The 15,849-nt window shown below is 45.5% G+C and overlaps 1 protein-coding gene across 6 annotated transcripts in view; it reads left to right on the top strand.

The window, feature by feature from the left end:
* The window catches only part of KDM5B (lysine demethylase 5B), a 115,364-nt gene extending 109,118 nt beyond the window's left edge, over nt 1–6,246 (top strand). For 3 of the 6 annotated variants that reach the window (XM_082702034.1, XM_082702030.1, XM_082702035.1), the window contains 5 exons: nt 1,603–1,714; nt 2,781–2,935; nt 3,369–3,449; nt 4,421–4,741; nt 5,274–6,246. In XM_082702034.1, the coding sequence (XP_082558160.1) occupies nt 1,603–1,714; nt 2,781–2,935; nt 3,369–3,449; nt 4,421–4,741; nt 5,274–5,411 (807 nt within the window). In that variant the 3' untranslated portion in view covers nt 5,412–6,246. Of the gene's footprint in view, nt 1–1,602; nt 1,715–2,780; nt 2,936–3,368; nt 3,450–4,420; nt 4,742–5,040 lie in introns of all 6 variants that reach the window. The other 3 variants (XM_082702032.1, XM_082702031.1, XM_082702033.1) reach the window with 3 other exon arrangements.
* The last annotated feature ends 9,603 nt before the right edge of the window (nt 6,247–15,849 follow it).

Below are 15,849 nucleotides of genomic sequence, written 5' to 3'. Positions count from 1 at the left end.
CGGACGTCTGCTGCTCCTGGCGATGGCTTGACTGGTACCAGTGCTGACTGCGCAGCTCTCCACTTCGAGGGCTCTGTGTCCCTGCCGTGTTGTTTTCGTTTCCTCTGCTCCTGGCACTGGGAAGATGTCTCTCAGGCAGTCTACTTCTGGAGAGCAGTTTTCACCTTTTCATAGATAACGTAGCTATCTACGTTTTCCCATTCTGTGGGATATGTACTTAACCTACATCAATTTTTGGAATTTTTGCTTGACTCTTTATTCCCCCCTGCTTCCTCTCGTGTAAGTCACTGACTAGAGGGGAAGGTGCTTTCTGCCTTGTGTCTCTTACTGCCCCTTGAGGAAGGAGTAGGTTTTGAAGTGTCTGAGTACTGTGCTGCTTCAGAGGAAAGGCAGTGCGTTTCATACCAGCCGTGATCTTTCTGCTATAAAAGCCAGATTCTCCTGATCATCACTGGGGTGGGCAGAGTATTTTGTCTTCTTCCATAGAACGTGGCTGCAGCAAAAGAATGTGAAATAGCAGAAAAGTAGAGTCAGGAGGGCCATATTCAGTTGTCTTATGAGTTTGACCTGATTTTCAGATCTCATACAGATTTTTCTTTTTTTTTTTTTTTTTTAAAGATTTTATTTATTTATTTGACAGACAGAGAGATCACAAGTAAGCAGAGAGGCAGACAGAGAGAAAGAGGCGGAAACAGGCTCCCTGCTGAGCAGAGAGCCCCATATGGGGTTCGATCCCAGGATCCCGGGATCATGACCTGAGCTGAAGGCAGAGGCTTTAATCCACTGAGCCACCCAGGCATCCCACATACAGATTTTTCTAGCTGAGATCTCATAGCTTGCTTATGTTATGCTATACTAACACAGACAGTGAATTATGAGTTAAATTGTTCAGCCGACCAAAGATAAAAGATAAAAAAATTGATTTCCATCATATATGTTTCCTTGTTTTCTTTTACATTTCTTTCCGGGCTTGTGAAATGCAGGCAGTGCCTGGCACTTAGCAAATGATGAATTAAATTCTTGTTGCATAGGGTGAGTTGTGGTCATTTGGGTAGCCTACAGGGGAAACATGTATGTTCTTTACATAAGATAGGCTAGAGGTTTACTTCTATTGATAAAAGGAGAGGACATAACTCTTCTAACTTATTTACTAGTTCATAGTCAAAGGAGTGTTTGTCCTAGCACTTTCTAATAAACACTGAGGAAGGGAAGAAGGGGGACATGCATGAGATCTGGCAGTTCCTCACTCGCTTTGATCAAAGGGGCGCATGTCTGTGTTCATTGTATTACAGCCTTCATTAGGAGAATTACATAGGGAATACAAGGCTGTATGATCTATTCTCATGCAAAGAAAATGCCTTATCTCCCAATGGTGGTCTTGATCTCTGTGGAATCAGTCCAGGTAAAACCAGGAAGATTAAAGGCTTGTTGGATATGAGTTGGTTTAGCTTGATCTAAAATAATTAGAGACTTCTTTCATTTGGGAATTGAAATCCTTCTTTCCTGTTTGCCTGCTTGATAACCCAGACTGCATTCCCTGGACTAGTAGGAGAATTTTTAATCCTGAAAAGGCCTTTCTATAAAATGTTTTCCTTCCATTAGGTGTCTCAGCCTACTGGCACAACATCCTTCTCCTTGCCTGATGACCGGGACAACAAAGCCTCATATGTACACTCTCCCTTCTCCACTGGCCGAAGTTGTATCCCCCTCCATGGTTTGTATTAATGTTGAGGAAGAGCGGGGAGGGCTGGGTAAGAACAAGTAATTTGCAATAGGGTTTTGTTGTTCAGGTCCATAGAAAGACTTTATCTTCAGATTCGGATATGGGTTACTGTGTATTTGCAAGGTAGGAGAATGATCATGCTTGAAGGTTTATAAATGCAAAACAAATAGAGAAAGGCTTTAACACATTGCTTTCAGAGACAAAAGGGTTAATCCCGTGCCAGCTGACATTTAAATACCAGTCATTTCAGTCGGATGCCAAGTCATGGGTTCTGTTGGGATCTTAGACATAATCTATGAAACCTGCCTCCTTTTTTTTTTTCCTATGTTGACTCTTGAACAACTCAGGTCCACTTAAACATAGATTTTTCTCAGTAAATACGTGACTATAAATGTATATTTCTCATCCTTGTGATTTTTCTGAACAGTTTTTTCTCCTTAGCTTACTTTATTCTGGAAATAGTATATAATACATAAATATACAAAATGTGTCAATCAGCTTTATTGGTAAGGCTTCCAGTCAACAGTAGGCTGTTAGCATGAAGTTTTGGGGAGTTGAAAGTAACATGGATTTTCAGCTGTGCAGGGACACAGCTCCCCTGACTCCGTTGTTCAGGGGTCCGCTGTGCTTGTGTGTACATGGCTGTCCCAGGAGTTCTCCCTGGAGCCACACGGGAGTTCTGACCCTTAGTCAGGCCCTAGGAGTATTTGTTTGGTAATGGGGTTGGAGCTACTCAGTTCACCCAGACTGTCCCTGAAAGCAGAAACTATCCAGGCAGATGTACGGCCTCCTCCGTGTTAGCAGTAATTGAAAGTGAAGAAGGGATTCCGTGTAGAATTAGTACTTCCCAGTAATCAGAAGCCTGAGAAAATCTTGTATGGGCTCTTACTATATTATGGCTTTAAACACATTATGTGAACCTGACTGCAACTGAATATAATTTCCCAAGGAGAAAGTGGCAGTGGTTTGAGGGCTAATCCTGCTTTGCTTGCATGTCCGTGTCCATGTGAAACACCCTCCATTTGTTGTCATTACACTTTGGTGTGTTCTTTGGCAGGTGTTAGTCCAGAAGTGAATGAACTGTTGATGGAAGCCCAGTTGCTCCAGGTATCTCTTCCTGAAATTCAGGAACTTTACCAGACGTTACTTGCAAAGCCAGCCCCTGCTCCGCAAACTGATCGAAGCTCACCAGCTAGACCCAGCAGTGAGAAGGTGAGTGTCCACCGGCAGCCGGGGAGGACAGCCTGGCGTGGGGGGCATGATGTTTAGTGTCATCCCATCTAATTAGTTCAGTGAATGGGATTCTGTTTTCGATCCAGAAAAGGATGCAAACTTCTACCTCACAGCCTCATTTCCTAAAGGCTCTGATAAACAGAAGGGTGCTAGGCATCACTCTGGCCTCACATCCTGGAGTTTGGTGCTGTTTTTTAAGTGACTGTGAATTTTTTTTTTCCTTTTAGCATGGTGCTTTTCATCATTTCCATATGTTAATAGCTAGAAGTAGAATTTCTTTTCTGTAAGAGAAAGACGGTAGAGATGAAAATGTAATTATAGCTGGGAAGGCTTTGGTATAAAGCTTTCAAAACTTAAAGAATATCTTGGAGTTAATGTTTAACAAATGTTTTAACTGCTCTAACCCTAACAGGACAGCTGGTGTGAGGACTGGGTCATCAGACTGAGGGTGCTCGTTTTGAGTGCTGACTTACTTGAAGGGGATAGATATCATGTATGTCCTACGTCTTAGCTTAAAGATGCTGCTACTCTTATGTTAGTGAGCTAGCTGACCTATAACATTCAAAACTCCTGATGAGAATGTAGTCAGGGTGGGGAAAAGAATCTTATTATCAACTATCATTTAGAATTTTATTTTATTTTTATATTTTTAAATTTAAAAAAGATTTATGTATTTGAGAGAGAGAATGTAGAGGGAGAGGGAGAGCAGACTCCCCACTGAGCGTGGAGCCTGACATGGAGCTCGATCTCACGACTCTGAGATCATGACCTGAGCCTAAAACAAGAGTCAGACGCTCAACCAACCGAACCACCCAGGTGCCCCTAGAATTTTATTTTTCATTATGATACCAAATAGTATTGTAGCACCATTATTGATGACGTTCCGTTAAGGCACTTTATTTCTTTAAGGGGTCGGGATGTATGTCCTTAAAGAAGGAGTATCAGCACGGTTCCTTAGAAGTCCGTAGGTAAGAGGATAAGCATACACACTTAGGTAGGAACTACATGGTAGTCTTTTACTCCTGTAGTTGGTGAAGAGAAGAATGGCATCTCCCCATTTTCTGCTGCTAATTTGAAAGCTAATCATGTCTTTAACATTTCCTTTCTCTATTCTTTCTTTTGATAGCACTAGCAGTTAAGTTAGCTAAACCCAAACAGGTTGTCCTGTAGGACATGAGAGAACTTGGTGGCAGGGGTGTTAGGATGCGGGTTTGGGGTTTTTTGGTTTGTTTTGTTTTGTTTTTAGTAAGTCTTCTCTACACCTGATGTGGGGCTCGAACTCACCCCCAGAGAGAGGCGAGTGCTCTTCCCCGACTGAGCCAGCGAGGCGCCCCGGGTTGCAGGCTTTTTTTTTTTTTTAATGTTGATGAGAGATCATCTGGTTTCTCATACAGCTAATACTTCACTAGTTTGAGTAACAGGCCAAGGGAAGGCTAAAATCCAATTTGCCTATCTTCCACCCAGAATGAGTGCTGCCGTGGGAAGCGAGACGGAATCAACAGTCTTGAGAGAAAACTGAAGAGACGCCTGGAAAGAGAAGGCCTCTCCAGTGACCGATGGGATCGAGTTAAAAAAATGCGGACCCCCAAAAAGAAGAAAATCAAACTGAGCCACTCCAAGGACATGAACAGTTTCAAGTTAGAGAGAGAGCGTAGCTATGAGTTAGTCCGTTCTGCCGAAACTCATTCCCTGCCCTCAGACACATCCTATTCCGAACAGGAGGACTCTGAGGATGAAGATGCCATCTGCCCAGCTGTGAGCTGCCTGCAGCCAGAAGGAGATGAGGTCAGTGAGGTTTGGGCCATAGAGGACGTGCTTTCCCTTAACTCAGAAACCCTGTAAGCTACACCTCATCTCGCTGGGTCTTTCTCTCCTGCTTATCTGCTTTGAGCTGATCTGAATGGATTGCTCAGCCCTCCCCCACTGATATCTCTGCTCTCACATCGTTCCTGGGTCTTCTCCCTTCTCTTGAAGAAACTCTTATTCTTCCCTTTTTCCTTTTCCTGCTCTTCCAGCTTTCACCTCCCGGCGCTAAGAAGGTGGGAGGGATGCTGATGTAATGCCCTTTTGCTTACTTATCACAGGGCGGCGCTGTCTTAACCCCAAAGCAGTCACGACTTGAAGAATGGCTTTGACTTGGTTGCTTTGGCTGGTGGGCCAGCTACACTCGTGTGGCATAGCTGTTGTGCCGGAGGTCCCAGTGGTGGGACGGTGGCCGTTGGTGGCAAACGGCCTGAATATCTTGAGGCTGGCCTGCCCAATTTCGAATCACATTTTTTTCCTCTGAAAACCCCGTCTCCCTGCTCTTTGTAACCAGGTGGACTGGGTCCAGTGTGATGGCAGCTGCAATCAGTGGTTTCACCAGGTCTGTGTTGGTGTTTCTCCAGAGATGGCAGAGAAAGAAGACTACATCTGTGTGCGCTGTACTGTGAAGGACGCACCAAGCCGAAAATAAAAAACACAAACACAAACACCCCCCACCCCAACCACTTAATGTAATTCAGGACTCCAACCAAGAAGATTTCTTCAATTTCTCAGCAAAGCTACAGGACTGGTATTCAGACCAGCCTGTAAACGGTGCTATTTCTATTCCTTACGGGATCATTTTTCCAGAACTCTTTGAAAAAAAGAAAAAACAACTAAAAAATTTTTTGACACTTTTGTATTTTTTTCCTTAAGAGCTGTTTGTGGTTGTTGAGGTGTGAAATGCTGACTGGTTTTTTTGCAGGGGTTTCCAGCAATTTGGAAGGCATTGGAGCTTTCACCTTTTCATGTACAGCATTAAAGTCTTACCTCTGTCTGGGATTTACCGGCTTAAGAGTCCAACTCAGTTCCAGTGCCCAGAAGGGCTCCAGAGATTCCAGTAAATCCTCATTTGAGGAATTTCTCTCTTGTTTACTCTGTTACCATATTGGGGAACTTAAGTTTTTCACTTTTGGGGTTTTTGTTTGTTTCTTTATCCACTTTTCTTTTTCCTGGTAGACTAGGTTTATTTATCAAAGCAATAACTTCTATGTTGGTTTCAGTGGCTGGAATTAAAACAAAACAAAACAAACTTCCAAACAGTGTGTTGGTGCTTTAGCATTTGGTTGATGTACAGAACACAAATGTCTAGTTTCTAGTGTCACTGATGAACTAGTGATGTAGAAAAGAGACTGCTCTGTAAGTAATTGCCACAGCTGTATTTTGGCTTTTCCCCTACCCCTTCCTTCCTCTCCTACTATTTTTTTGGTAGCTTGTATCAAATGTTGCAGTTTATATTGTGGAATAAATCCTTGGTCCTAATTTAACACTAAATGCTGGTTATTTAGAGCCATTAGACTACAGCTTCATACTCCCCTCTACTTTGTGGGCTTGGAAGAGCAAGAGGGGGGTTGCTTGCTTTTGCCTCTGCCCAACTAGGCTACAGCAGCGGTGGATGGTTCTTCTGTATCCTGTTCTGTTTGGTGGGCCATATGCCTCCCGTCTCTACAAATAAAGAACCCCACCTAGTCTTCAAGGAGTAGAACTTGTCTTTAAAGCCATGATGCTTTTCAGTAAGCTTTTCAGAATGGTGGCAAATCATTCCAATCCTCAATTCAGTCCTCCTTGTGAGAATGATGTCTTCATTATATTGGAATTGACAGGAAAACCTGGTTTAGGGTTAAGATGTCAAAAGGAAATCTAAGGAAGATGGTCCTTGCAGAGGGCTGGGAAAGTGTGGGTCGAGGGGCAGCTTGTAAACGTGCAGGCTGTGCCTCCGACACTTCCTTCCCTGCCTCTGACTCTAGCTGTCGTTAGTGGTTGTCCATAGTCCACAGTCTTTCTCCTTCTCTCTTTTTTAAAAGGCTCTGTTCTGCAGTGAAGAACGCCTTCTGCTGAACAGAACAGACGCTTGCTTGGGTTTTCATCTTCTGTTGGTAATACTTAACCACCACCACCACCCCCCGTTCTATAGCCATAAACCAGGAGATGGGTAGAACTAGTGGGTCTTGAATGAAAGAAAACAAAAACAGCAGTTTGTGATGTAGCAGAGATTTAAATGTACTATATCCCCTTTGATGCAATTCAAATAATTAAATCTTTTTAAGAATGACTTGGAATTGTCTGCAGTTTTCCCACAGTTGTTGTGATGTTTGTCCTCGTCTGTTGAGAGTTCTGGGGCCAAAAGAGAAGAGTCTCCAGAGGACAATCTGGAATAATCGTGCTTTGGCCTTTTTAAGTATCCGAATTCTTAGAACCCCTGACACTGGGACAGGATGCCAGCTGTCCCAATTCCATTGAGAATATAAGCTAAAAGGATACACTGCAGTTAAAGCCTTTGCCTTTAGAGAGCTTTTGCCCATCTGGTATGTACCTCCTCTGCCCCCTCCTCATTTTTCTTCCTCACGTGTGGGTTGTCCACAGTCCCTGACGACAGCGTTCCCAGTGAGGTAGCTTCTCTGCCTCTCTTGAGTCGGGGGAAGGGCAAGAATGTGTGTATTTACTACCCCCTCTCCCAGGAGAGAGCCTCTGATGTTTTCACATAACGATGATACTGAAGTTGGAGAGAGCTGTCACCTGCCCACTGTTAAGAACCCAGATCTCAACTGCAGAGTGGTATTATGTAAAAACTTGTTTACGGGGTGTTAGCTGTGAAGCTGGCCTGTGTCCTAAAAAAACTTCTGCACCTGAGAAAGAGGAGAAAACACAGAGAAACTGATGCTTTGTCTCCATAGTCCTGCAGCTGCATGAGGTGTGAGAAGGAAGGACCATCAGCCGGAGTCTGAGCTGGGAGAGGGGAGGAGTCTAGTGAACTCAGCGCCAGAGGGCAGATGAGTGCCCCTGCTTCATGCCGGTGGCTCTTGTGTTTTTGTTTTTCCTTCTTCCAAATCAGACTGGAGGATTTCTTATGTGGACTCAAGAAAGGGCTTATTTCTTAATGTAGGCTCTAGGCTGGAGAAAGGTTGTGTAATTTAGACTAGCTGTAAAGGAGTTAGACTTCTTTTCACAATTTCGTTTCAGCATCGTGGGAGGTGGAACTTAATTTCTTCTATTTCAAGGTTAGCCTAAAGCCAGAGTTGCTGTCCATGGTGGTGGAGGTTGGTAATAGCCTGCTTTCCATGCTTCATTCTGCCATACAGAGCTTCAAAAAATGCTATATAAAGATCTTGAGACTTTAGGTCTTCGTTTTGACAGAAGTATCTGGGATTCACTTAATTTGCTGTTAGAATTAACATGACCCTTCGGGTATTTATGCAGGATAACCGTGAGAACAAAGTGGAGTCCTACCTGGAAAGCGGGTTAAACTTGGTGTAGCATTGTACGTTTTGTTGAACTCAAGACCGTTTGTCAGGCGTTTCTGCCTCTTCTGTTTTTTCATAATCTTGCTGGGTATTTGGCACTGTATTAAGACCTGCTTCTGGCTTGGATCAGGCACTGAGTGATATTTTGTGCTCCTGGGTGTTCTGGGCTTAGTCCTGCCTAGATTTCTTGCCACATAGCACAGACTGGAATGGGTTATAGATGCTATTATATATCTGTAACAGGAGATAGAATTGAACGACAGATACTTCAAGTCATTAACCATCACCATTCAATATCTGACTGTGCTAGTCTATGATAGGTGTCTACCTGTATTAAGAGGCCTTTCGATGCCATATTGATGTAGAAAACACAGTCCTCTTCTGATGAAAGTTTACCTGTTGGGAAGAAGAGCTGAGGAAAACAGTGAAGATCCCAGTGCCTTGATTTAGCTCCATATGAGAGTCGGAGACCTTTCTCAGCTCCTATTTGGGCACCAGAGCGATGGCCTCACACCTTTTGCCTCTGTCATCAGCCCCTTGCATGTAGCTCCTCAGGCTTCCCAACTTTCTGAGAGGTTCCATGTGTAACTAACTTGTAATAGAAATGTTACTGAAAAGCTGCCTAAACAAAATATTGTATAAAGTAGGAACTTGTGTAAAGTAATACTGTTGTAAATCCATTTTGAAAGTATAAAGAATCAATTTGTAAAGTGTATATTTCATGTCTTCCAAATTTATGTAAAGTTTTCATGTTATCATGATTGCTTACATAGGAATACATCTTTACATTTTTGTCAGTGTGAACGGAACCCAGCAACAGGCCATCCAGCTCCCTGTCCTGGCTCTGGGTTAATTGTAAATAATGGAGGGCTGGGACATGGTGGGTTTGGACATGTCTTTTATTTTCAGGACAACTGCTGCATTGCCATCGAGGGATGGAATTGTGATGTCATTTGATCTGTTCCAGGTGAGTGGAGGCCAAAGGACTATTCTTTGTTTCCCCTTGGTTGGAAAAACAGAGAAATTAAAAAGTTGCCTTTCTGAGAAAACAAAAATGATTTAAAAAAATAAAATGCCCAAAAGCACCCTCTCCAAAAAAAGAAAAAGAAAAGAAAAAAAGAAAATCCAGCTCCCAGCAGTCTCCTCCCCACTCAAAGTTAGAGAGGAGTGCACTTTCTAGCACTGACTCCTCCTCTTGTCCCCTGCCAGTGGTTTCTCACCATAATTTTAGCGGGAATTTAAACAAAAGCCGCTTTTACATATGATTGGGATGGGTAGTTTGACAGTTAAAAAAGTCAGTTGAGTGTGAAAAAGTTCTACATTTAAGTTAGCCATACAGCATAGTTCTAATACGTATGCTTACTAATAAACTCTAAAAGTGAGGAAAATTATGGTTAGAAGGCAAGGAACCTTCATTCACAATAATCATAATGAACGATCTATGATTTTCAGCTTGGACTTCTTTAAAGTGAACCCTACTCTAACATGGGGCTCAAATTCCGCACCCCAAGATCAAGAGTCGGCGTGCTGTACTGACAGCCAGCCAGGAGCCCTAGCTTGGACTTCTTTTAAAATGGATAAGGAATTTAGACATTGTGCAGGATCTGGACTTAAGGATTCTAGATAATTTACTCATTTCTCCAATCTATAGTTTGACCTAAATCTAATTTAATAGCAAGTTTTATAAGCATCTCAATATTCACGTCACTTGTATGCCTAATGTGGGACTCAAACTCACAACCCTGAGGTAGACAGTCACATTCTCTACTGAGTCAGCCAGTCACGTGCTCTATTGATTCCCCCAATCTAGTTTTTTTTTTTTTTAAGATTTTATTTATTTATTTGATAGAGAGAGATCACAAGTAGACGGAGAGGCAAGCAGAGAGAGAGAGAGGGAAGCAGGCTCCCTGCTGAGCAGAGAGCCCGATGCGGGACTCGATCCCAGGACCCTGAGATCATGACCTGAGCCGAAGGCAGCGGCTTAACCCACTGAGCCACCCAGGCGCCCCCCAATCTAGTTTTTATACAGGTTCTTTTCACACATTTCGTTGGTTGTGTAATAATGAGAACATAATTACTTGTACAGATGAACTAGTATAGGATGAGGAACAAATGCGGCTCCACAGGTGATCAGAAGGGAGCAAATTACCAGCGCTCCTCAGGCCAAGACCACCAGTGCCTTTTACAGAAAGTACAAGCTTAGCTTAAGCTAGACTTGGTCTGACGGAGTGTCTCCTGTGTTCGAAGTCACTTGGTCCAGCTCTCGCGAGGCTTTCTCGGCCGCTCGGAGGAGGCTGTTGTTAGAGATGACCTGTATGTAGCCTCTGGAGCTGGCCTACGTACTGACCAGTTAAAGCGCAGAGAATTCTGTTCCTTTAATGCTAAGGGAGTCTCTGTCATGGTCACTGTTCTTTAGGGTGATGTCTGAAGGTATAGGTAGCAAGTATCCGTATTTCACCGGTGTGAAAACTAAAGCCAGTCCTAGGTCAGGTGGGCTTAGGAATGTGAGGAGACTGATCTGGAAGAACCAATCCCTCTGTGGTTTGTTGGTTTCTGGTCTGGGGCTCTTTGAGTCTCAAAGGACTCAGCATATTGGCTCCTGGCATTGGTGACCCCGCTTCACCCTCTGCCCCAGCCCCAGCCCCCACCTTCCTCTTGTCTCCAGACAGTAGGCGAGGAGTGGGCAAGTACAACCGAGGGTCGTAGTCCCCAGTGGGCCATTTGTTCTGTTGTGACTATGGTTGTGAGAGGTTTTTTATTTTCTAGAGATGACATGAAATCCAGCAGCCATCACTAGCCTTGAAGTGGCCACTCCCAAATTGGCAAAAAGCCCTCAAGTTTCCTTTTCCCAACAGTGAGTGAGAACACAGTCCATAACGTGTGTCCCATGAGAGTGCTGGCCTGTCAGAGACCTGTGTGTCCCCTCAGGCAGTTTCATGAGCGGAGGCAGGTCATGGGCTCAGGCCTCTCAAACTTGTGTAGGCCTTGCGAGATGTCCGAGCATGGCGGATGCGAGTGTCCAGGCTGTCCTCGTGATCTCTCCGCTGCTGTCCCACCCCGTTGTCCCCCCACCCGAAGAAATCCTTCAAGGGGGGAGTAGGCAGCTTAGAGTGGGGCTTCTTAACGAATCCAGGGGAAGTGGTGTCCAGAAACCAAAGCAGAGGAGAGTCTGAAAAAATCCGTGTGGGAGCTCTGTCGATGAGGCAGCTGCCTTAGGCTCAGGTTAGGATCCCAGGGTCCTGGATCAAGCCCCGCATCGGGCTCCCTGCTCAGCGGGGACCCTGCTTCTCCCCCTCTCACTGCCTGCCTCTCTGCTTACTTGTGCTCTTTGTCAAATAAAATCTGAAAAGTGTGGCGGGATACAAAAGCTCTCAGACTTCCTAGTCTATACATGGATGCATGTCCCTGAAGGAGTCGCTACTATAGGCAACCCTGGCTGTCGCTCCAGGCTTGGCCACCAGGGAGTGCTACTTGGTTTCCATAAACGCCATTGATCTTCCTGCCATGTTGATGTAGGTTTGTCCCCTTTAGATTGACCAGGAGGGAAGCAAATTAGGCTATTTTTAATAGGAGTTAAGGCTCCAGTCCTTTTTTGCACACAAAGCCCCCCCCCCCCCTGGCTTTGGTTTTTGAATAAGTTTATAAATCCAAGGGAAAATGGAAAAGGTAGAGATTAGGAGCAAAGGTCCTCTTGGTGAAGGGATTGGGATATAAGGGAAAACCCCAGAGAAAGGCTGGCCTGATCAGAGGAGTGAGGTGAGCTGATTGGAAGCCTGTGTCTTCCTCAGGGCCACCCTGATTGTGCCATAACAAAACTAACATAATTGAGGGCTTTCTATGAATCCGTAGTGGCTGGGTCCTCAAGGAAGCAGATGTAGGAGCTGCTCATTATCTCTGCTGTGTGGTGATAGTACTGAGGAAGTTGGGAGTGTAGGAATTGAGCTGAGCTAGAATACAGATAGAATTTGTATGAGGCTTGAAGCCAGTTGCTGAGCCAGACCTCAAACCCATATCCTGCTAGTACATGGCTCCTGCTTTTTCTACTGTGCCGTGACCTCTACCACATTCCTAAATTCTTTTTTAAAGTGCTTATGTAAGGGCACCTGGGTAGCTCAGGCGATTAAGTGGCTCAGGTCATGATCCTGGGGACCTGGGATCCAGCCTTGCATGGGGCTCCCTGCTGGGTGGAGAGCCTGCTCCTTCCTCTCCCTCTGCCTGCTGCTCTGCCTGCCTGGGTGCGCGTGCTCTCTCAAATAAAATGATTATACAACACAAATGGCCAGATAGTATTCTTCAGGGCTTTACATCTGTTAATCCTGCTAACAAAGTAGGGGCGCCTGGGTGGCTCAGTGGGTTAAAGCCTCTGCCTTCAGGTCATGATCCCAGGATCCTGGGAACAAACCCCCAGTCAGGCTCTCTGCTTGCCTCTCTGCCTACTTGTAATCTCTGTTAAATAAAGTCTTTAAAAAAAATTGGAATAGGGAGCACATCAGTATTCCTTTTGCTCCACATCCAGATCCTTTGAAGGACGGACATTCAGGATTCCTTAGCCTTTTTGCCCAGGAAGATAGCGGTCTATTTCCTAGCTGAACTAATGGCAATCACAGTTCTCTTTCTTGCTTCTACTATTAATGCTCTAATACACTGCTGCCATGGGGTGGGGCAGCATGATTTACTGGGGAGGAAAGTGGGTGTTTGCCGGGACCTCAGGACAAGCCTACAGGAACGTCTCTTACTTAATAAGCAACACAAGGGGGCAGCAGAGGACCAGGATTGGGCTGTTTTCCTACCTGGTTCCCAGAGCTGGCATGGAGCCCACCGGAGGGGAGGCCATGGTAGGCTAACACTCAAGATCATTCTTAGTATCTTTGCTTCTCTGTAACCTGCCTTCAGACACAGACTAATAGGATGTTAACCCCTTTACAAAGTTCAGTTCTCTATCTAACTCGCTGTTTAGAAAGAGCTTGAGTTGTAGACTTAAGATTGAAGCCCAGGCTTTGGGTCCTCATTCCACCTAAGGCAGAGCAAATTCCTAAACTGCTGGCTATCCTAATCATGTGCCCAGCATACTGAGCACCTCCTATATTCTTAGCCCTGCACTAAGTTTTATAGACTCAGGGTGGTTAGAACATGGACATTGCACCCAAGGAGCTCCAAGTTTAGCATAGAAGGTATCTATGTGAACGGTTTCTTCTCTAGCGGGCACGCATAATTGTGATGGAGCCAGAGGAGAGCAAGGCTTCAGAAAAGTGAAAAGTTGACACTTGAACTATGTCCTTACCAAACTGGCCTTGCTGAGGATGAAGGCTTAGCACATTTAAAATGAAGACAGGCTGGGGCGTATGGGTGGCTCAGTGGGTTAAGCCTCTGCCTTCGGCTCAGGTCATAATCTCAGGGTCCTGGGATCCAGCCCTACATCGGGCTCTCTGCTCAGTGGGGAGCCTGCTTCCTCCTCTCTCTCTGCCTGCCTCTCTGCCTACTTGTGATCTCTGCCTGTCAAATAAATAAAATCTTTAAAAAAAAATAAAATGAAGACTGGTTAGAACGCCTGGGTGGCTCAGTCGGTTAAGTGTCTGCCTTCAGCTCAGGTCATGATCCTGGGGTCCTGAGGTTGAGTCCCACATCCAGCTTCTTGTTCAGTGGGGATCCCTCCATTTGTGCTCTCTCTGACAAAATCTTTTTTAAAAAATTAAGACTGGTTTACAGGATCCCCAGGGACATCATTTCTCCTTCCCTCACCCAAGTTTGGTTTAACAACAGCTACCTAGAGCACCACCTAAGGTAGTCAAACAAGGACAGCAAATTGTTCCAGCGTCTGAGTAGGTCTTACCTAAGAGTGGGACACTTGGATACACGCACTCTGCTGTGTGAGTGGAGAAGGAGGGAAGTGGTCCCATGAGTCTGCTCAGCACCTGCAAGGATTCACAATGTGACCAGAACAAGATGTACATCTGGGGCAAGCTGAGGAAGAAGACATTTCGGGCAAAGAAATGCCATAGAATAAAAAAGGCCAGCCCAGCCCTTAGTATGTGCCGGGCATTCTTCTGAGCACTTTGCATATATAAAGTCATTTAGTCTTTACAACATCCCAGTGAGGTTGGCAGTATATCATACCCATTTTACAGATGAGAAACTGGAACTTAGGTTAAGACTGAAGGCCATCTAACTGGTACGTAGAGAAGCCAGGATTTTAACCCAGACAGCCTACTTCTAGGGTCTGGACCCATAAAAACAAGATAGAATCTCTCTTGAGGGGCGCCTGGGTGGCTCAGTGGGTTAAAGCCTCTGCCTTCAGCTTCAGCCCTGATCCCAGGGTCCTGGGATGAGCCTCTCTGCTCAGCAGGGAGCCTGCTTCCTTCTCTCTCTCTCTCTGCCTGCCTCTCTGCCTGCTTGTGATCTCTGTCTGTCAAATAAAATCTTGAAAAAAAAAAAAATCTTGAGTCTAGCCTATGGCTCTCCAAAGCAATCAGCCCTTCCTAAAATTCCCCAACAAACCTGCTGCCACCCTTCAATGCTGCGGGTTTTCTCCTTCCCACCACCAGTAGGCTGAGGCTTATAGAAGCCTTATTTTTAGAGGAGTGAGTGAACATTCTTCTCTTTCCTAAACTGGTTTGGGTGTTCAGCTGCCTCATTAACATCCCGGTATCTGCTGCCTCGGGGTACAGGGTGCCTTGGCATACAGGCCTGTGTGCAGGGACTCTGCCCTCAGGAGCTTCCTGGGGGTGGATAGTGGCCCCCCTCAGCTATCCTCCAGCAACTCCGCCCACTAGTAGCCAAGTCCCCTTAGCTGGGACTGAGGTCAGGCAGATTTATTGTGTTCCTGGCAACAAGACCAAGTCAGTACTAGAAAACCAAGACCTTTAGTGATAAAAGTTGCATAAGTATGGAGAGTCTCCAGGTGACTGGCCTAACTGGAAAGAGGACCTGCCCCAAGATCAGCTGCCCTTGAGGGGCCAGAAGCTGTGGTCAGTGGCTCCTAAGCACCATGCAAGACCCAGCAGACCTGCATTGCCTGTGGGGCTTAGCTGCACGCACACAGAGCCCTCTTCAGTCCAGACAGGTGCTGGCACCTAACACGGTACCCTAGGGGGCGGGGGGCAGGCTCAGAGTTCTGGGTCCTTTTTGAACCTTCCCCTAGCGGAGCTGGCTTCTAGACTTACTGAAGTTCCCTGGGAGTCACTCAGGTGCTCTGGGGCAAAGGAGAAGATGCCTCTTTGCTGCCTCCTAGCACCAGAAGCAATAATTACTGCTGAGTGCTTCCTAGGGTGTCTGGTACAGTGCCAGGAGCTGGATCCCCTCAGTTAACTAATCCTATAAGCCCATCTCTGTGAAGTCACCTAACTTGCCTGAGGGCTTGTGAGAGGCGAGTTGAGATTTGAATCCTGGCAACTGAGCTCCAGAAGCCCAGCTGGTGACCGCTTTCCATATTGCCTCTTTTGAGAAGCCAGCAGGGGAAGGGACCTTACAGGATCTCCAAACCTACCCCCTAGTGAGTGGTTTTTCCAAAACATAAAACTGGCCCTGCGCTTCTTGTGTTCCTTCACAGTTTCTGTGGCCTCTGAAGAAAATCCAGACAGCCTGATCTGCAGGACCCATCATGATGTTGCTTTTGCCCCCCTGATCTTTCCT

This window comes from Mustela nivalis (genome assembly GCF_964662115.1).
Source record: "Mustela nivalis genome assembly, chromosome: 16".
NCBI classification, from domain to species: Eukaryota; Metazoa; Chordata; class Mammalia; order Carnivora; family Mustelidae; genus Mustela; species Mustela nivalis.
Note: the sequence above shows the minus strand (reverse complement) of the source record. Positions and strands in the feature narration are given on the sequence as shown.